Source organism: Acomys russatus, chromosome 14 (assembly GCF_903995435.1).
Source record: "Acomys russatus chromosome 14, mAcoRus1.1, whole genome shotgun sequence".
Lineage (NCBI taxonomy): Eukaryota > Metazoa > Chordata > Mammalia > Rodentia > Muridae > Acomys > Acomys russatus.
Genome location: NC_067150.1, coordinates 9391398 through 9414010, shown reverse-complemented (window position 1 = coordinate 9414010; position 22613 = coordinate 9391398). Strand labels below are relative to the sequence as shown.

The following is a 22613-nucleotide window of genomic DNA, read 5'->3' as shown; positions in this document are numbered from 1 at the left end:
TTTAGAAGTAAGATTTGACCGAGTTTCACTTACATTCCTCTGGCTTTGAGTGATTGTATGACCAGCTTTATAGTCTGGATCCCATCAGCATTCCTTTGTGTAATACCAAAATGATAAAAAGGTTTCAATGAGGGAAAACGGAGTAGGCAGGGAAGTGTAAACTACCATAGAAACCTTACTTGAATGCTGGTAACATAAATGCCTCCTAAAAATTTCTTATAAGTAATTTTACACCAACCAAATCATTTAGTACCAATTTTGTTAATACTGGGTATGGTGGAGATATAGTTCAGAAGAACAGCACTTGCCTAGCAAGTGTAAGGCTCTAGGTTCATGTCCATAAAAAATATTCAAGCAAAAATAAAGTAGGGAAGAGGAGATCTGTGTACTAGTGTGTGTGTGTGTGTGTGTGTGTGTGTGTGTGTGTGTGTGTGTGTGTGTGTGTGTGTGTGTGTGTGTGTGTGTGTATGCGCATGTTTAACATCAACAAACAGACTGATGTGATTTTTACATTTAGATTTAGGTGTCAAAAGACAGGTAGGCTCAAATTGGACATTTCCAGCCAACATTTTGGGGGGTGGGGAGGATACTTTAGACAACTGGACAAGGGACAAAGTTTGAAATCATTTAATTAAAAGACCCAGTGGTAAGAAGCTCCTTTGTTACAGTACATTACATATGGCTCTTATACAGAGTAAAATAGACACCAGGAGTCAACTGTTAACCAGCACCCGACTCAGGTGAGCAGAGAAGCGAGGCTTTACTTGCTGGCACTGAGACTAACTCTTTAACATGCAGTGTTCTTTGGTAAAGTGTTCGTGTGAAATTTAAACATGGCACTAAAGTCAGACTTCTAAGGTTTTAGGATACTGTCTTAAAACTTTCCAATTAGCACTAAGAGAAGGTGGAGCAACAGGTTTTAAAATGTTTTCCATGATATTTGTGATCAATATACAAATGAAAATTAGTCTGGAGGGTGTGCAATGTTCTTTGAATTCCTGGATGATGGGTACTGTGTCCCTTCATCCCCCCAAAGCACAAATATAAGGCATCATTCCTAACTGCTGTTGAGAAAACCCTAATTACAATATCTGCAGCAATTTTTAACAAAAACTATGCCATAATAAATCACGACAATGCTTTTTTACTAAATTGGAGAAATGAATACTCTTGATCTGACACAGACATCGAGGCTCAGTAAGTATGCTCTCAGGTGTACGGACAGCCGCTTCTGCTTTCCTCCCGCCTAGAGATCTCACCAGGTGTTCAAGTCTTAAGACATTCTTAAATAAAAAACTTGTTCCCACTGTGGATACAGGACTGCAGTACTTTAGTATTCTTTGGGTGACTTAAGATTAGTGTCAAACTTCAATTATAAATGAAACAATCTCCATTGTCACCTGTGCCGCTGTTTCTAAACTCATCTAAGAGAGACTTGAAATAAATACAGCATCTGAAGGTTTCTCCCATAGATGGGTTTAAAACATGAAAGGCTTTCTACCCATAAGGTGCTGCAATGCCAAGTTCCTGACCTAATAGTCCTTTCATACAACAGTTTGGACAGGAGTCACACACTGTGCAGGAGAGCTGGTTCTCTCTGAAGAGGAGGTTGAGCGATTGGAAATTTCTCTCTGAAGTTCCTCTACTTTTCTCTGAAGCTCTGCTCTTTTGGCAAGAAGTTCTTTGTATCTGCTGTGGATAGGTTCCTGCAAGAGCAAACAAGATCATTACAGTAGGCATCCCAGGCAAAAGAGGTCTTTAACCATCCATGAGCTTTGTGACACTGGCTGCTTCAGCAGTTGGGCGGTTCCTCAGAGGCATTAAGGTTTTGTTTTGTTGTTGCCACTGATTTTTCAGTGGCTTCAGGCGTTCTGGAAGATGCTACTTTACAAACTCATCATCTAGTTAAAAGGACTAGGGACCTGCAGTTTTTAGGCTTTTATAAAGTTACTTTCTTCAGTATACTTTAAAGACCACACAGAAAAATGTGTGCAGTGGGGAAAGTCTCGTGACTAACGGACAAAGTTGCAAGCTCTGAGTGTGACAAACTTAGTAGAATCATTACTGCATATTGTAGATGTGTACCTGTGGTTTCATCCGGGGGTTCCACCGTATATAATATCCCACCCAGAGCTCTAGATGGCGCATGCTGGCCACTGGGTAAAGGACATGATTGGAGTAGCTCCCATAGAGCGGGTTAGTGAAGTCTTCCAGCTGGCTGTTTATGTAGGACCACAGCGACACTGTCCTCTTAGGAAGATTCTGCAAAAGGGGACATGAGCTGTTAGAGCATGCTGGAGATGGGACCAGAGCTCACCCAGGGCACCCAACATAACCCTTCTTCTGGCCTCCCCGAAATGCACGACCCACACACTTGTCCATACACACAAAAATAAGTGTTCCGTATGATTAAAGCAATACGAAGAGAAAAGTGTGTTGAAAGATAGTAATCAAAGGAGCCAGACACAAAGGTCATGAGAATGATCATAAGCGGTCCATCCATTGAGAAACCTGGTCTGTATCTACCCAAACCTGGGAGAATGGGGACTAACAGATATGGGATGACTTTCATGTCATGAAAATGCTCTAAATTAAATGGTGTTGGTCCCACAATTCTGTGGCCGTATATGCCATTATATTATCACTTTAAAGAAGGGTTTTTTGTGGTATTTAAATTATACGATTACAACTTAAATCGGGTAGTTTCTCAAAAGACTGGTGGTTGTTAGAATGCTGTTGTGCTATTTGTGATTATCTAATATCCCACAGCATACTGAAAGCCTACCATGAATGGAAATGCATTCACTATAAATACTCGCAAGGTACAGTCTAGGAATCACTTAGTTTCCACAGCAGTAACTACTTCCCTGTTTTACAGAAATGAACTTGCATGTTAGTGAGTCTAACATCTGAACCTGGTAGCGGGGCCGTTCAGATTGAGTCTCTCCTAGAATACCCTACTTCTGACAAAGCTTTCCGAGTATCAATTGATGTCCATGGGGGCTCTACCAATACTACCTACCGTGATACCTCTACAAAGGATGGTTCCTTTGGTTTTGCTGTTGCAAGATTGAATACTGCACCGACACTGAACATTTCCAGCATATTATCTCTGCATTTTTCTTCAAATTTATTTTTGAAAGGATCTGTGTTTAAAAGCCTGCTCAGGTTTGTGATCATTCTAGCCGAGCCTCTGGAGTGTCTGGGATTATAGGTGTAATCCCTTATCCCCGCTTTCCTGTGAGATGCAATGTAACTAAATACATACCAGAGTGAGAGCCAGAGCTCATACTTTACCTCTTTCCCCCTCTGCTGTTCACTGTTACAGAGGAATGTCCCAAATAAACAGCTATACAAGTGGTCCAGGATGGTAATGAGAAAATACTCATTGAATTCAAATGCCGTAGGGAACTGCAAATTGAGCACCACAAAGTTGAGACATTTTCAAGGGTATTTATCTGTAATGAGTAGATCTTTTTTTAACAGTATTTAGACATATTTAAAGCTACCTAAGCCATCATGGCATTATCTGTTTTCACTTCCAAGGTAGACTCTCATGAAACAAGTATTGAGTGGTTTTGTGTCTGCTCTGCCTTGAGCCTATAGTTGCTAGACACAGTTCTGGCTTGGAGCAATTCTGGTGAGTCTAGTCTTCCTTCTTTCTTAGTTTTCAATGTGTCTTATTTCTAGGAATATCTAAAAAATATCAAATGTGCCCAGCAAATGGCAAATAACTTACAATTCAACCTACTTGTCTGTGGAGGAACAGGTTCTTGTAGTTTACAACTGGCAGCAAAAATTTACTGTTACCCAAGCCTCAGTGGGCATCTTAATTTTATATAATCCAATTTTGGAGGGCTATCAATCCAGATAGCTGGGCCAGATCTTCCATTTGTCTTACTGGCATGTCTCCAGTGACAAGAACTGCACCTTCAAACTTAACCCTACTCCTTCTGAAAACAATTTCAAGATTCTGCAGCTCTGCTCCCTATACTCTCTGCCTCAACATTTCCTCTAAAGCAGCTTCTTTAAAATAGTGTTTATTTGATGTCGCCTGTTTCTTCATCTTCCTTAGCAAAGTATACAGAACTTTCAGTGAGCATAGTTCTTTGCTTACTGAAAGAACTATTATTTCAAAGGAGGAATCTTTTTCATTTTTATCAGTGCCCTGGGCTGAGGTGCTACTAGAATCCAACTGTTTATTATTATTTATTAATATTACCCTCAAAACAAGTTTTAGTATCAAACAATAACAAAAGGTATTACTAGTGGGATTCTACCCAAGAATCATTAAGCCAATCAGGACCTCTCTGAGCTCAGAGCATTTGTGTGGGAAGAGTGTGAGCAGATGATGTGTTTTACCTGTCTTGTCATTTGCCAGACACAGTCAATAAACTGAAGGAAAACAGGCGACCTGTCTGCATCAGCATGGTTCTTATCTCCATGGCCAACTCTCTGAAGCAAAGACAATGAAAGGTCAAATTAGGGTATTTTACTTAGTAGAATTTTACTTCCTAAAAGTATAATTTGGTCAGTATTTTTAATTTCTTCAAAACATCTTTTCAAAGTATTGCAAAGTAGAAATCATAACTCTACCAAGCAGGAATTTGTTAATATTTTCACACATGCAAACTTCAAGATTACTACTTTAATAAATGAAACCCAGATTCTAAAACGATAGAGGGGAGACGGTCCTTAGAGCACAGATTTTTATCCTAGAGATGTAACTTCCCTGTGATAAGACTTTCCTTATCGACAGTCAATAGGCAAAGGGCAGCTGCTCAGGAGAGAACTGCATAGCACAAAGCTCAGGAATTTTCTTCCACAAGTGCTTGGATCCGTCCTTTACACAAATGGGTTCCCATTCACACCACTGAAAAATCCAAAAACAAGGATTCATTCAAAAAGTGGGAAATACAGCTTCTGGGCAGGCTTTGATGTAAAAATATACTATCACACTCCTAAGATGTGGGTTTGGTTCACCTTTCCCAGTGTGCAGTATTGGTACTCCTGGTACAACTGTATATACTGCCCTTGGTCATCAAGCTGAGGGGTGGGGATAGGCCACAGTAGGGTACACTTGATCCAGCTAGATGTTCACTATTGAAGGAAAAATGTCGTTTTCTTAGGTAAGTGTCATTAGCAAAGCAGGAAAAAATGTTACTGAGTAAACATTTTAGATAATGTGACAAAATGGAGAAGTGTGATTTGTTATTATACCATGCATCAGGATGAAATGAAATACTTTAATGTTAACTATAGATTATTTATTAGACTTGAATACTCAATGTTTTTCAAAAAAATATTTTTCCCCTTAAAAGTAAAATACTATGGACAGTATTTGTTCCTAATCATGTGAAGATTAGAATTTTAGTAAACTTTTACCTTATCTACTTTCTGATAAAACCACATGCATATGTAATGGATGTAAATATGTTTTTGTTTTGATCCCAAGTGTGTGATGTAAAACAGACTTGTATGTGTTTGTGCGGTGTTTGTCCTCTGGAAACAGTATTGTGAGAGAACACATGATTATTTGCCCACTAGAAGAGGAACTGCCTCATGTGGGGACATGTTCTTTGCCAACTGAAAAACATCCTAGCACGGACTCTGAGAGGAAATATATATATATATATGAGCCCAAAACAAGAGGGCTCAGCTTTTTGGTTTTGACATAATTCCCACTGTTTGGCTGTTCACTGTTCCGCTTTTAGACACTCCAGAGAACGCTTCGAGGTTCCAGGTTCCAGTTGCTGCTCCGGATTCTGGCTGCCATGGTTGCAGTCACTTTTGCTGACTTGCTGCTTTTCTGTTTAACAGGTCTGCTGGAATCCTGACGACAAAGAGTGGAGTTGCCCCCAAAGAACTGAGTCTAAAAAGGTCTACTCCAGTTCCCATTAACCTCTTTTTTTCCTATCTAGGGTAGGTGAGTTGGAAGGGAGGTATAGGTACTAAAGAACCCTAAATACAAGTTTGACCAAAGGAATTTAGTGTGACAAAGGAAAAAAATTAATTTTTCTGGATTCCATAACCTCTAAAGAACTATTACTATTTGCTAAGTTTTGACAGATTTTAAAACATCCATAATTTCCAAAAAAGTCTACTAAAAAGACTATCTACCTAAGTCTCAACAGATTGACGGTAGCATTAGTCACTAGCACGTTGTCTTGACTGGATGTTCATTTCAAAAAAGAAAGGAAAGAGAAGGAGTCCCTCTAATGGTATGTACAAAGAGTGGAATGGCTGGTCAGAGCAAGCAATCAAGGAATTTATGGTTGTGAAACACATGACTCTTTTAAAAGAGAATCTGTTTTTCAAGAATGTTTTCTAGTAAGTACAGCACTGTATGGACAAACGTGGGAAAGTGTAAAGTACTGGGAGAGATGACTCGGGTGCCTGATTTTGCTTGGCAGTTCATGTTCAAAAGAGCCAACCAATTTCAAGTGCCAGTTCCTTATAAATACTTCTAGTAAATCTTTCTAAAGAGCAAAATTAAGGACCACCATGCAGATACCAGGACCCATATCCAGGCCTCTGGTGACCTGGCTTCTCCCTCAATTCAACTCTTGGCTTATTCATCACTTATTCTTAACGTCAACATCTGCTCATTCTACTTCCTCTTCCTGGGACGACGGCTCCTGTCTAATCAGCATAAGTGCCATGTTTGGATAATATGAGGAAGAGAGGTCTACGAGGTTACTGTTCCCAGGTTTCCCAATTGCAACAGGAGCATCAAACAGAAGCCACTTAACATCCCATTGAAGAACGCCAAAGCACAGTACAAGAAAGCAAAGGCAAAGTGTTTTTTCTAGGAGGACATAGCTCCGTTTTACTAAAGGGCTGAGATGAGTCGTGGGCACCGCACTTGGAGACAGCAGTAAGCGATACTGCCACACACCTGGGATGGGGAGAAAAGACCAAGGATGTTCATCGTGAAAAGCTGAGGTTTCTGGGTAATGTAGGCAGACAACCATGGCCAAATATCTCAAGTATAACAAGCAATGTGTTTCATTTGTCTCTCATGGGCCTGTGGGACAACCGGAAGCAGGCTGCCTCTTTCCATTATCACAAATTCCAGTGGGGAGTCTGAGTGGGACTGGTGGCCTCAGGAAGGGTTATATGCTTATTTCTGGACATGTTAATAAATGTAAGCATGAATCTGGTACGTATGCCTTAGCTGTTTTAGGTATATACTTCAGATTCATGGGTAAACAAACTTTGAATCCAACTAACAATATATTCAAGATCTCCTAAAAATTTACTATTTAAAAAGAAAAATCTGAGCCCAGTGGTACATACCAGAAACTCCAGCTACTCAGGAAGTTTAGGCCAGAGGATCACAAATGGGACTATAAAGTAAATTTAGGGGTCAGCCTTGGAAATTTGGCAAGACTGACCCCATGTTTCAAAACCTTTTAAGTGGTAGAATGCTTGTCTAGGCTGTATATGACCCTGGATTTAATCACCAGTTTGAAGTAAGAAACTTTGAAACAGTACAAGGCTCAAAATACTCTTTAAGACTACCTGTGTACCTCTTTCTTAATTTATGGAAAGCATAAATAGAAAACCATAGTCCTAAGGAGTTAATTCTTAGTTAAAATTTTTATTTTTATATGTATGTGGGTATGTGCACATGACACCCAAAGGCCAAAAAGGAATCAGAGCCTCCAGTGCTGGAGTAATAGGCACTTGGGAGCCACCTGACACGAGTGATGGGAAATAGACTCAAATCCTCCACGAGAGCTAGTGTTCTTAACCACTGGGAGCCCACATCTTTTTACCCCATTATAAAATGGCCAATTTTATACCTAGCATAAGATGCTTGTGAAGCATTAAAAATGAAGGCACAGGATGGCTCAGTCAGTAAAGTGTTTACCACAAAACCATGAAGACCTGAGTTTGATCCCAACAGCTAAGCACAGGTAGGCGTGGTATGCACACCTGTAATCCCAGCATGGAGAGGCAGATGCAGCCGACTTCTCGATCTTGCTGGCTAGCCAACCTACCCCAAATCTGTGAGCTCTAGGGACAGTGAAGGACCATGCCTCTAAATAAGAGTAAGGTAGAAAGTGCACATGCCCACATGAGCGGAAGACCAAACACAGTAAAATAAAGACTCTTTACTCACCAGTTGGAATCGATGTCCAAAGCTTAGCCACTCTTTCTCCACAAGAACTTCAAATCCCCGTATGGTTCGATAGTATCCATCCAACATGAGCATGGCCAGGGAAGTGAGCTGAGCTGTGCGATCCCAGCCGTCACTGCAGTGCACTACCACAGATGTCTTCCCTGACTCTACCTTGTCAGCAATCCTAAGAGCCCCTGCAAGAATGAGCTGGAAACAAATTTTAAAATGAAAGCTAAAAGGAAAAAAAAAAAAAAAACACTTAAAAGAAACTAGTAAGTTTTGTTACCTATAACTGCCTCAGTCACATGGCAAGAAGCATCAATCAACAGTCAATAAAAAGGAGGCAGGTGCCAAAGTTCAAGCCTGTAATCCTAAAATTCTGAGGTGGAGAACTGCCTGGAACTTGTCCCCAAAACAGAATAAATAAACAACAGTGTATCACGGAGTGGGAGTTGAGAACATGCCAGACTGGAAATGGATACAATGTAAGACTGTCAGAAGTGAGAGACACTATCATCTGGAGCATGGATACAATTCAGATAGATGGGGAAAAGGAAAACAAGCAGCAGAAACGGATGCCCAGCACAGGATGCAGCTCCTTCAGACAGCTCAGCAGACAAAGGGGTGGAGGCTTTAAGAAACAGCAAATACCTTAATGTGTTCCAGCCAGTGAGTAGATTCCAAGTTCGACAGCCAGTGAGTTTCTTCAATGTTGGGGTACACAATCTCCTTAAGTTTCCGCAATGATTCTCTCATAACATGGATATTATGAATATCCAGAAAAACGAGTTCTGCATTTTGATAGGCATCTTCACTTTCATAACCTCCCCCCTTTGCCTGCAAAAGGGCACACATCACCGAAAATCATAAATGAACAAACAGCTATCTTTTGTAGATATGTATTACAAAGTTCCATAAAATACCTAAAATGTACAAAAGAAGATGAACTAAGTAAACCCTGTGGGAGGCACAGGCAGCTCAGAGCCACTTGGAATAAACACGTGCAGCCTCATACTATGCAACCAGTGTGTTATGAGTCATCCCAAAGGACTTCATTTTAAAGAAAACTTTCTACAACTTAACAAAAACTTCCCTTCAAACTTGCTGAAATAATTATCAATTCCATATGCAAGAATCCCATACTGGCTCTCCCAAGCCTTTTCTCCTTTTCACATCGTTTCACATATAATAACTGAAAAACTCATTGTAGCCATAATGACTTCCAAGTTAGTGTTCTGCTGCTGTGACAAAGTACTTGAGGAAGGATTTACTTCACTCCCACAGGTTTCAGTTCACTGCCAGGCCCCATATTTCTGGAGTATGGTATTCATCACGGGGAAAGAGCATGGCAAAGGAAAACCGTTCCCCCATATAGCCAGGGACCAGGGAAGAGTGGCAGGAAGGGCAGAGGCCACCCCTCAAAGGTGCATCGCAAGCAGCCTGTTCTCCCAGCCAAGCTCCACCTTCTATACCCCACAACTTTCCAAAATCTAAAGTTTGAATCAAAAAATGCATTAACCCACTGGTCACATCAGAGCTTTTATTTCTTAAAATGTCCTTACAGATAAGCTAGCCCTCTTTCCAATCACACTGACGAGACTGGCTCATACTGTCATAGTTTGCTCATATTATCTGCTCATTCTAAATTTAAAAAGTAGAAAACGATCCCATTGACGTCACTACCCTCAACTCTATACAATAAGGATACATGCTTTTCAAAACAAGCCAACTAGGAAAGAGAACCTGACTCTCCCAAGTTTAGTATTTTATGTTAAAAAAAAAAATCCTGTCTTACCTAACTTATAGATAAAAATCATGACTATGATACCGATAAATTCAAGTCCAAACTAATTTTAAAAATTGGTCAGATTTCTGATCTACAGAGTAATTTATATTCAAAGTTGTCACAAAAATTAAATGTCAGTAATACTTGTTAACAAAGATGACTTCTGAAGAGTGAAAATGGATGTTATGGTTTAACATGATATGCCACCCATGGGCTCGTGTGTTGTAACTTGGTTTCTAGCTGCTTGTACTATTGTTGGAGGATGCTTACAATGTGAGACCTACCTAGAGGAAGTAGGTCTCTCCCAGCATACCTCATGGAGTAAATGGCACATGCTCACAACAGTTCTGTCAACTATTCTGCCCAGGATATAACAAGTGATTAACAAAGTAACTCTAAAACTGAGGATAGAGCAGCTTTCAAAGCAATTTTGTTGTAATGATTTTCAGAAGATGTAACTACTTTACAAGCCCATCACAGAAACAAGAAATACTACAGAACCCACAGCTACTTTATAAACCCACTATAGAAACAGGGTAGAGATAGCAGCGATGATGGGCTGTGAATACTAAAGGAGTAGATACTTTCTTATGGTGAGTAATTAAATATCCAGTAAGTAGTTGAAAAGGCAACTAGATGATAAAATATAAAACATGAAAATCACTTAAAACTGAACATGGTGATTAGCTACGCTACTGAGTCTCAGAGCACCAGTAGAGGGAGATGTAGGACAGACCACCAATTGCCCCAGGGCTGACTGCCTCAGTGAGCGGGAGGCTCACAGTGCAGTGGGCACAAAAGAGCTCAGTCAAATGAGCCTGAAGAAAGTCAGAGTTGTTAGTTTAGTTTTGCCTTTCTTCTTTAGTCGTTGTCAATGTAGCTAACCTCGCCATAGTGGCCCACACTTGAACCCTAGGCACTGACCCACTCACAGGCCGGGTGGATTTCTGCGAGTTCCAGGCTAGCTTTGGCTCTACAGTGAGACACTGTGCAGCTGAAATGGTGAGTGATCCTTCCATCCTGACAGCCAAGTGCTCAGACCCATAGTAGGTGTAAAAGGCCAACACCATCTGATCCCTGTAACTTCTTCCGGAGCAGCTAGGGACCTTTCTTATTTCTGGAAACTAAGAAGCACTTATCCTGCTTATTCAAAAGATAAGACAAAGTTCCCCACCCTCTCCCTCCCCACCCCCTCTCTCTCTCTCTCTCTCTCTCTATATATATATATGATTCCAACCAGTATCTTTAAAAAGTACTATTTCAACCCAAGTTGATCGAAGTAACTTGGATTGAAGAGTCTACAGTGGCCACAGAATAAATTGAACCTAAATCTGCAAAAACCTTCGGTTCATCTCAGAGATTTGGGGATAAAATAAGAACGATCCATACTATGGCGTGGTCGGCTAACATTGAAGAAAAGGCTGGGCAGGCAAGAAGAGTCCACAGATAAGACTCCTAAGACACTGAACAGAGAATTCTGGACGATGAGTCAAAACTGCAGAGTGCAGAGGTGCACACGGGCATAACAGCATGAAGATGTGCGAGGAAAGCAGGGCGAGAAGAGTGCTCGCTCAGGGCAGAAGAGGTAGGGGTCTGAGCACAAGCACAGCTGCAACAGTGATCAGGCCGTGAAAGCTGCTCCTCCTGTACTTGTGCAACAGGTACATATGTAGTTGTTAAGATTTTTTTCCTGAGTGGGAGTGGTGGGGTGACAACAGGAACATCAGCACTTTGCCCTACCACAGTTGCTGCCTTCTAGTCCTCCCACCCCGGAAGGGCCAATCCGAGTCCTGCTCGCAGAAGTTAGAGAGGAAATAGACACTGCTAGAGAATACATTTCACTACTTCTGGCTACAGGGCTCATTTATGCATCGCATTCTATAAAACATCAAGAAGGACAACAAGGAAGACTGTTGGCGATAAGCAGTGTGTTAAGCAGTGTGATGTAAAAATCATGATAAAGCATGTCTGCTTATTTGATGTTTATAGTATAAATGCAGTTCAAAAGATGCACAAAGTTTTATGGCTGTGAGTAGTTTGAAAATTTAATTTTTTGCCTTCAAATTATTAAGTACTAAATGAAAGAATTTTGCATTACAAGATCTTTTAGGATGAACTTGGTCTCATTTTTAATCCCAATAAAGTTGATCACTTTAACTGACAAAAAGGAAATGATAAAGTCATGTTTTACAACTTGCAGTGACTTTAGGGTGTCATGATCCTCTGCAGACCCCTTGCCAAGAACACCTGGGACTTACACTGCCTTCCACAGTGCAGACTGAGGACTGTGCTCCCTCGCTAAGGACGACCCTCAGGCACCATGCCTACTGGGAGGACAAGTCTAGCTACAGTTTAGCGTCATCAGACACTAAGATGGCATTATCAATTTTCATTGACATAAAATGTGTTAATTAAAAAAATTATCCCATTTCACTTCAAATATTTATGCACAACTACACAGGTCTAGAAATATAAGTAAAGATTAATGATGCTACAGGTTTTGGTATGCTTTAAAGCACTTACTTCATTTGCTTAGCTAACTGCATAATGCAAATGAATATAGTCTCAGAAAGGTTAAAAAACAAACTCAAGTTTTATCATCAACTCAGCACAGTGTAACCTCTGTCTTTAACTCTGTAAGGTCTGACCATTTTACCAGGCTACTGTACAGACAAATTCAGCTAACTTTACAACTGATTACTAAAGAAAGCCTTACCTTATTGGCAACAGCGTTGACACTTGGCCGAGCATCAAATATAAATATTTTGTGAGACTGAGCATTGGAGTCCATGATGGCCTGAAGGTATTTCTCATCCTCTTTGCTGCGTTTCCCACTCACTCCGACCATGGGCTGGCTGCAGCGGGTGACTGTGGCCTGACTTTCAGGATGAATCCATGATAAAACCTTAATGAAAGGGACATGGTGACATACCCCATAGTGTGTCCCTGCTTGTGAACCTCCTAGAGAGGAGTCCTGTATACAGATGCCTGGCAGGACAGGCTGAGGGCCCTTCAAGGTGCCAGGAAAGCACGCCACCTTCTTTTTAGCCAACTCTGCTTTGTAAGAATTGCCTGATTCCTAGTCAGAGGCTGAGGTAGAACTCGCTGAGTACTGAGAAGTCTTGTCTGTAGAAAAGAACACTAAGCTCTGCTTGGTTTACTGCTTATTATTATTATTTTACCACTAAATCAGTAAAACTGTCAAGTCCTCAGAATCTGCATTTACAACTACATTTACTTCATCTGCTCTTCTGAGATTGTCATACGTCATGATTTGTAAAGTTGTCTACTTTCTTAGACTCAATGGCGGAAAAAAAGCATATATCCCCATGATTAAAGAATGTAAGATAAACCGGGCGTGGTGGCGCACGCCTGTAATCCTAGCACTTGGGAGGCAGAGGCAGGCGGACTGCTGTGAGTTCGAGGCCAGCCTGGTCTACAAAGTGACTCCAGGACAGCCAAGGCTACACAGAGAGACCTTGTCTCGAAAAACCAACCAAACAAACAAACAAAAAAAAGAATACATGATATAGAATGGTAGCTAATGCACAAGGCGAATGTTCTAAGTTCGGAGCCAGGCAATACTGTTTCAGCTTTGCAGTTTAAGTCAGTGTCTGATAGCCTCATAGAAACACTATGGCTTATCACCCTGCACCCATGGATAGACCTACTTGGCCTACTTACTGGGATCCGGCCCCGTGACCTGAAGGATGCCACTCTCTTTAGTTCCTCATCAGGAATGTTTGCTGGCACAACCAAGAGGGCGGGGTATGTGTCACAAAGTTCATAGCGTTCATTTATCTTTGTTATTCTCCAGCTTTCATTTGGAATCCCCTACATAGGGCATAAAACATAAGACAAACCCAGCTAAAATATAAGACACCAGGACAGCAGCCACTTAAGCCAATCTCACCTATCTACTACATCTTAAAACTGTCAAATAGCGATGGCCAGGCTTTTAGGAAGGGATCTGCACTTATTTGGCCTATTACTTCATTAGATACTAACAGTGTGTAAGGCTGTCGTAGTATATTGGGGGGGGGGTGGGCAGGCACAGAAAGACAGCAGTGTTCTGCTCTCACAAGAACCGTCTCAGGTCGTAATACGACACCTGAGTTGCTGCTCTATATACATAGGAACACATCCTGTACAACTTTCTCTGGTGGCTAGTACTCTTTAGGGAAATGTTATTTCACTTCCATCTCTACAGGCTATAGCTACTGGTAAATAGTCACCAACTAGCATATCCTCTGGCTTCCACTTTCACTTCTGAAAAACAACCTGCTGGCTGAACTTTTGCTTTAAAAAAATAAAAAAATATATCAATTTTTAAAAGATTTATTATTATTTATTTATATGGTATTCTGCCTGCATGTGCCTACATACCAGAAAAGGGCACCAGAACTCATTATAGATGGTTATGAGCCACCATGTGGTTGCTGGGAATTGAACTCAGGACCTTTGGAAGAACAGCCAGTGCTCTTAACCTTTGAGACATCTCCCCAGCCCCCCACCCCCAAATCAATTATTATTAGTGTGGGGAGTGGGCAGGAGGAAGGGTAAAGGCAGGTAGCACAGCTCAGCGGTCAGGGGACAGCTATGTGCAGCTGGTGCTCTGCTCCCACCTTCTTGCTTTGGGGCGATTAAACCCAGGTCTCCAGGATTGTGTGATAAACGCCATCTCTCTAGCCCAAGACAATCCGTTCCTTCTAGCTACTTTTAAGACTTTGATATTCTATAGTTTCTCTGTCTCCATAATCTGAGGTTAACTCATGTATTCACTGTATAGGCTGGTATCTTTCATTAGTCAGACTGACTAACACTAATAACTTACCTACTGAAATATAGTTTGGCCTGCATTTTGTGAGTTCAAATCCTAACTTTCACATTAATAACTAAGTTATCATGGACAGACTGCTTAAGGATCCTGGGCCTCAGTTTACTTATGCTCTGCATACATTTAGCACCTTTACACCCTATGTTTAAGTACCACATGGTTTAGCAAATAAAATCAGTATGCAAAAAATGTTAGCTAACAAATAGCACACACTGTCAGCAAATTCTTCCCTTACTCTCTATGTACTCACTCACTATACAGACACTTGTCTATGACATGGCAGGCAGTGCTACATCCTCATGACACAGCAGTGAGAAAACTGCTCAGTACCTTCCCTAGCGTAGCAAACCAGGGTTAGCCTCCACTTACAACAAACAGGAAGACACTGAGAGAATGCCTTACTTTGATCAACTGTTTATCATGAAAATAATATAGAACACTGACACCAGAATAAAAAAGCACTTACCTGCCTTCTATACTCTAGAAGGGGGTCATACAGTTTCCACCCATTTTCAGGGAATACTTCTTTATATTCAAAAGCAAAAAGAGGCTACAAAATAAAGTTAACAGCTTAAAGAGACATTTAAATAGTTTTGGTTTTTATTTTATGATTGTCATTACTATTTAATCTACAACACTAAATATTTTTATATGCTTTAAAAAGTAAAGCACAAAGACTCACTTATAAAATTTACCAAATGCTAACCTATTTCCTTTAAATATTTTATTAGCTTTTTAGGTTTAAGTCTTAAGTAATAAATGACATCTCCAAAAAGTCACTTTCTAGCAGGAATAATTAGTTTAACACCAGACGGCAGCAACTGGGTGGCTCTGAAATCCACTATGTCCTAACACACTGATCAGCTCTTAGATACTTAGCATGTAAAGCTTGTTTAACACGTAACTAGAGAAAAGAAAAGAAAAAAGAAAAAGAAAAGAGAGAAAGGAAGGAAGGAAGAAAGAAAGACTATGGCGTTTAAGGAAAAAAGCTGCAACTGAAATGAGAAATGCACTGGGTCAACTAATTCCCTGCGTCGTGAACGCTGAATGAAGATGGCTGCCGTGGAGGTGAAGTTCTTCATGCAGTTGAGCGAGCCTAGGCCTGTTAAAATACTGCTAGACTGCTAACTGTCTAGACTAGGAGACTTCAGACCCTAACGAAGACTACATAAAGCTTTATCACAGAAACACCCTGAAGAAAAATATCTAAGCCAAGATGGTGGCACAGGCTGTAATCCAGGCCTCCTGGAGCTGTGGTGGAAGCACTGGGTTCCAACTCCAGTTTGCTGCTCCTCCGAAAAAACCAACTTGGGCACAAGCTAGCCTCTGGCTGAGGGAGCATCTGGACAATCTAGCTGAGTTTGCTCACACTAGTAATTACAAGACACATCAGAAACATTTACCAAGCCATTAGATACAGGAAATGCATATTTCATTAGATTCTCAAATATGGATCTTCTTGTTCGCCCCTCTGGTTTATGAGCAAATCGTAAATTCCTGATATCCTAGAAAAGATAGAGCATCCAATTAAATCATCCTTTTTAATGAACAAATGAGGTTACTTAGAAATGTTAGGTAAACGTTAAGATCTACATAGAGGATACAGAGACAAGAGGCTCCTAGAGGCAAGAAGATAACAAGGGCTCACTGGGAGCAGCAGGAACATGAAGCACTACCGCACGCAGGGTCTCCCTGTGCTCCTGGGCTCAGCAGGCCCAAGGGGGTCCATGGCAAGCACTGACGGACACACTGTCACCATGTGTTCTGTACTGGCCAGGAGAGAGGGCTCAGCAGGTTAGTGTGCTTCCTCATAACCTTAGTTCAATTCCCAGAACTTGAGTGTTAAAAATAAAAAACACAACCAGCTGTTACTGCATCTCCATCATGTATGGAGAGCTGCTTCTTATTTATTATTGCTTCCTAGGGCTCACTTTCCATCTCTCCTGCTTGAAAGACAGGACCAAACTGCCTCTAGGTCTTCCTCCACTTCAGGGACATTCCCAATAGAATTCCTACTAATTCTGGAAGTAATCATCCAGATTTGGCCTAGACTCAGCTCTACACTGGGATCTTGGCGGCTCTCTCTGCATGTGCCCTCAAGCCATTTCTCGTGCTCAGGCAGAATAGCATTAGTAGTCAAATTTATGCTGTCGCAAAGCATTTAGTAAAAGAATCTGAGGTTAAAAATGATACGGAAGCATCCATTTTTATTTATTTTAACCTATCCAAGGGTTGAGTTTACTTGTTACAGTCTCATTATTGTTGCCATACTCTATGTTATTCCATATTGTACAATAAAAATATATTAATATTTTTTAAAGTTTGTTTTTAATCCTGATCCTTGCCTCACAAGACTCCATTTTACAAGCAATTTCAGATGCCATTCTGGGGAAGGTGACTGCACCCTCAGGAGGACCCAGAAATGGCCCCATCACCCATCCAACACAGAATGATAAGTGATTCCTGAGAGCAGAAAGGGAGCTACCCTAAAGTTCAGTGTAGTGAACTGAGGCTGCAAGAATACATGGTATGTTAAAATCCTTTCAAGGAAATCAAGGCCAAGAACTTTCCAGACACACTAGACTATGAAAAATATAGCTCCCTCATCTGGACCCCAAAGCTCCTGAAATCTGGTATGTCAGGAACTGAGAATTCCCTGAACTTGGGCTCTGGCTGGGCTAGCCTGCTAAATTCCTGACTGCCTGTGTGTTCTCCCATCTAATCTGACTGGTCACTCAGACCCACCTCCTGCTCTGGCTCCCTCAGGCACTAGTGTGACTCACTACGACCTGCAGACACAGACCCAGCCTACTTCTGAAACCTGGACCTCCACTGCAGCTTCTTTAACTTGTTCATTCTGCCAGCCGAGATGCAGACACAGCTACTGTGTGACCGCAGAGAAAATACTACCAATTAAGACTAGAATAAAAGAACCTTCAGCCAGGCTACAAGGGTCAATGAAACCAGTAAATGTTGTAAATTTATTGCTACTCAATAATTCTGATATCAGAGCTATATAAATTGTCCATCTGTTTTTTGGCATAGGATACTCCTGGTAATTTTGAACAACCATGCAGAGAGATGCGCTACACAGTACATGTTCAATACAAATAAAATAGCTGACGGCAAATCTGAGCCAAACTACAGTACCAAACGTATTCTGTAGGAACACATATTTGTATACTGTATCTTCCTATAAAGACACTCAGATCAGCTCTCTGGTTAAACCTCTCCCCAGCAAAGACCCAACTATAATTCAGAATGGTACAGGTCCACAGAAAAACATATCTAAAATGTTAAAATTTCAAGTCTTTCACACTGTCTTATACCTTATGCGCTATTTACTGCTAAAGAGAAATGACCAAGAGACTGTACTATCTATGCACAGAAATGATAGCCATTATACTAAAAATACACTAAATTCAACAAACACCTAACATAAATATATTCAAACATTCTGGATGATGCATACTCTGCACTGAGAGGATGAGACAGAAGTAACGTGGTCTGGAACAGAGATGTGCACAAGCCAGATATTCCTGGCTGTACCTTCAATCCCAGCTCTTAGGAGACAGAGGCAGGCAGATCTCTGAGTTTGACGCCAGTCTAGTCTAGAGAGCGAGGGAGAGCACAAATGAGAGAGACAGAGTGGGGCTGGGAGGGTGGGGGGCAGGGGCACAGGGGCAACGGAGGGAAGGAGAGGGAGGCAGGGAGGGAGAAGGAGAAAGAGGTGCAAAGGTGTTGATTAGGTCCCGGTATTAAATTCCATGTCTTAATGGCAAAGAACATTTGCTACTACAAGAATACATTTCAAGTATTCAATTTACTTGTACAAGTTTCCAAGTATAGGTTCTATTTAATAGTTTTCCAAACCAATACAAGCACAGTAGTGTAAAATTTACCTTGCAGACAGTCTCCAGGCCGTAAGAGTTCTCTCCTCGACTAGACGCACCACCAATTTTCTCTACTCTACTTATCACTCCAAGAGAAGCATCTAGAACAAATGGGGGATCCTGCAGGATGACAGGAAAACAGAGTTTCTTTAAAAAAAAAACAAAAGCAAAACTGTAAAGTGTTGAATAGCATGAACAAGACCCTGGGTTCAATCTCTAACACCTGTTCCCCCAAAATGTTAAAAAAATCCAAACCAGAAATGCTTTAGTCAAATGTTACCCAGAAGTGAACTGGGCATGATGATGCACACCTTTAGTTCCGTCACTTGGAGGCTGAGGCAGGCAGATCTCTGAGTTTGAATCCAGCCTGGTCTACATAGTGAGTTCCAGGACAGCCATGAATATATAGTTAAGACTTTGTCTTAATAATAAAAAAAAATCAGCTACTTACTCAGAAGAGAATATCCCAAACACATACAAATATAGAGGCAAAAATCAAAACCAAAGAAGCCTCACCCGTTCCATGCTCTTGAAGTATAATCTGTAATTTGTAACAGTCAGCGTTCCTCGCACAGCACCAGTAAACGGACATATGTAAGTCACGTCTTTGGCTGAAAAGACAAATCACCATAATTTACTTGACACTATGTGCTAGTAAAAGCAGCTTCCACATTTTATAAAATTAATCTGACTGCCTGGCTAATTATGACAAAAATCACAATAAATTATTTTAAAAACCTTCAGAAGCCTAATCCAAGATTCCAACTTTGCCTTAATCTAAGAACAGCAGAAGTAGAATAAACAGAAAGGCAGAGGGGGCCTCTCCTGAGACAGTGAGGATCCAGCCCTGCCCCACAGAACAGAGCAGGTCAGAGGTCGGAGTGACAGGAGGAAGGTGCTGATCAACCTATCAGTACAGAGCCAACACTCGTTTCCCAGTTCCTAGGCCTCTTCCACCACTCTCTAGACTGCTTGGCATTCTCAGCCACAGTTCACATTACATTATTTCTCTAAAAACAAAATGACCACAATACGCACAATACCAGAACGCTTTGAGCTGATTACACTTCTGAGGCATTAACAGACTGCAGGTAGAGTAACATTTCTTTGAATGTTTTTTTTTTTTTCTGTGTCTCAGCATTTTGCCTGGATATATGTATGTGAACTTTGTGTGCGTGCCTTACGCCCAGACAGTGCTGAGAATCAAACTCCAGTCTTCTGCTAGAGTAGAAAGTGCTCTAAACCACTGGGTCAGCTCTCCAGGCCTCTTTGAAAAAAATATATTTTAGCAAGAGAATAGTATATTCCTGGCCAAGTAACTAATATCAAATTTTAGAAGGAAATAAACATAATCGATGTTTTATTAAAAGCTAAATGATGGCCCCACATGGTATTATGCTTCTAAAAGCACACACTGATTAAACAGGCTAGTACAACTACTAATAAAAATATATTTAACATGGCAGACTTCATAATGCAGAATACAGGACTTAATTTTTTTTTTTTTAATTTCTTACTTTATTTACTTGTTCACTTACTTTTGGGTTTTTTGAGACAGGGTTTCTCTGGGTAGCCCCCTGGCTGTCCTGGAATTCACTCTGCTCTATAGACTGGGCTGGCCTCAAACTGAGATCTGCCTGCCTCTGCCTCCCTCCCAAACGTTGGGATTGAAGGTGTGCACCACCACTATAATACAGGTTTTGTTGTTGTTGTTGTTTTTAAATCTCAAAATATTATAAGTTCCCTTCATGCCATTATCAGAGCAAAGCATGATTCCCCTCAAGGAAATAAGGTCAGTTTGAAGAGCCACAACACTCTACAGCCTTCCCAGGGAGCTCTGGTGGATACAATGACCTCCACACTCTATGAGACACTGAAGCTTACTGACTTTGCCTTCATATTAATCTATTTGAAGGGCTAACTACTTTGTATGGGATATGAACTGGAACCAATCTTTTAACAATTGTCCTAAACTTCAAATGAGTTCCCCCAGGAAGTGTGAGCTACATTTTCTTAACCAATCTCCAATGCAAGTTTCATTTAGAGGGAAACTTTTGAAATTAAATAAGCCCATCAGTATATAAAGAGGATTTTGTTTCCCTTATGATTCTGTAGCTTAGCTAAGAAAGTTTTATTAGTATCACTGAAATGGTTCTGGACAATATCAGAGCCAGTTTTTTCCTGCAGGACAAGCAATCCTCACTCATATCCTATAATCATCATAGGGTGTCCTTCCTGCACTTCCTCATTATTAGACAAGGAGAAAGGAAGCACACACAGGCTTCTAAAGTTGCAAGGACTGTGCAAATACAGAGGCCTACACCACTGTCCCCACTGCCACAGCTGCCTGTGCCTCGCTCTACAGCCGTTCTCACTGCAGGCACTCAGAGATGCTGTCGCAAGTTGGTCTGGTGCTCTGTGTATTCAGATGCTAAATTCTGGTCCCCAGGGTTTGGTTACAGTCCAGATGAGTGCATTCTCACATACACCGAATAATGTTGTGTAAATTTTGCCCCCAATTATCTTGGATTGGTTAATTAAAAAAAAAAAAAAAAAGCTAGACAGCCTATAACTGAGCAGAAGAGAGGTAAGTGGGGCTTTGGTTCCTGGGCTTAGAGTCTCAGGTAGGGACCACGAGGCCAAGAACGGAGGAGAAGGAAGGAGGAAGATGGAGAGAAAGAATGTGGCCTGATGGAGCAGATCTAGCCAAGACTTGGGGAATGTGGCTGCAAAGTAGACAGACTAACAAAATTAGTTTAAATCGTACCTGTCTAGTTATTATGCTAAAGCTTGTTAAGTAAATCAAGAGGTCTCTGCTCAATTATTTGGGAGCTAGAAGGGTTATAGGCATCTTCTAGAATTAATAAATACTCTACAACCAGATGCTTTTAACTGGTTCACACCAGGGAGAAAAGAGACTAGCAACCTGAGCGGGGAGTGAAGGGCAAAGTCAGCCAGCACCGGCCACTCAGCACTTAAAGCGTATGAAGCACGTTTCACCTGTGCATGTATAATTTAGCCTCAGTCAGCCTTAAATATAAGAATATACTTGCTAACAACTTTTAAATGAGAACATCAATGTGCAGAAAAGTAAAATGAGCCAATCAGCATTACAGAACTAATGATTATTGTAAGAGTGGAGCCAGCTCTCCTGACTAAAAACATTTCTTGCCATGAACATTAGGCTATCTCTTAGCAAAGCTAACCCACTCACAGCACTGTCTGTCTGCTTAGTACCTGACCCGTCCATTAAAGTTTGAGTAACTCAACTGTGGGACTACCAGGCCATGATATTCTGAGACTATTAATTCCTACAGCATTCATTTAATACTTCTACTACCATTTTTGCTTTTTATTACATGTATTTAATTGTACTACGCATATGGAGGTTTCTTTATCATTATTAACTATGTCCACATCAAGTCACTCATAGGTATCGGCATTAATATACTCAAATGCCTCCACATGCGGTAACCAGGAGGATAGCTAAATTGCGAAAGAGCAGAAGCACAGGTAGCAAGCCCTGCAGGTGAGAATGCAAGATAAAGAGTGAGTCGGAGGCTAAGAACCTTTGAAACAGGATGCATGGGACAGTTAGGCCTGGTTCACAGACAGAGGCACTTATTTACATACAGGAGGGTAGAACCCATATGTGGGCAAACCTACTAATTAATTATAATCAACTAAAAAGAACAAGCAATAAGGAAGTCGGCTGTGGCTGAAGTCCGAGGGCATGCTGACAGTGAAGGAAAGTGGCCACTAAGAGATTCTTTTGTAAGACTATACACTATAGTGGAAGCAGCGCTCACAGCAGGATTAGAACAGCAGAACAGAACCCATTAGAGGCTGCGCTGTGGTCTGGCTAGAGAGGAAACCCTCTGTGCTGTAGTTTCCTCATCTGCCGAGGCAGGCTACCGTCTTTCCCACAATATTAGTATTCTAAGGATCATTATGATAACTATGCCTGCC

At 41.1% G+C, this 22613-nt stretch overlaps 1 protein-coding gene across 3 annotated transcripts in view; it reads right to left on the bottom strand.

Moving 5' to 3' along the window:
* Positions 1-613: 613 nt before the first annotated feature.
* The window catches only part of Mtmr2 (myotubularin related protein 2), a 62859-nt gene continuing 40859 nt past the window's right edge, over positions 614-22613 (bottom strand). For all 3 annotated transcript variants that reach the window (XM_051155908.1, XM_051155909.1, XM_051155910.1), the window contains 12 exons: positions 19161-19255; positions 18654-18764; positions 16155-16256; positions 15218-15301; positions 13599-13748; positions 12631-12819; positions 8780-8965; positions 8129-8335; positions 4363-4455; positions 3298-3411; positions 2086-2262; positions 614-1706 (listed from right to left, as the gene is read on the bottom strand). In XM_051155908.1, coding sequence (XP_051011865.1) covers positions 1545-1706; positions 2086-2262; positions 3298-3411; positions 4363-4455; positions 8129-8335; positions 8780-8965; positions 12631-12819; positions 13599-13748; positions 15218-15301; positions 16155-16256; positions 18654-18764; positions 19161-19255 — 1670 coding nt within the window. In that variant the 3' untranslated portion in view covers positions 614-1544. The remainder of the gene's footprint in view (positions 1707-2085; positions 2263-3297; positions 3412-4362; positions 4456-8128; positions 8336-8779; positions 8966-12630; positions 12820-13598; positions 13749-15217; positions 15302-16154; positions 16257-18653; positions 18765-19160; positions 19256-22613) is intronic.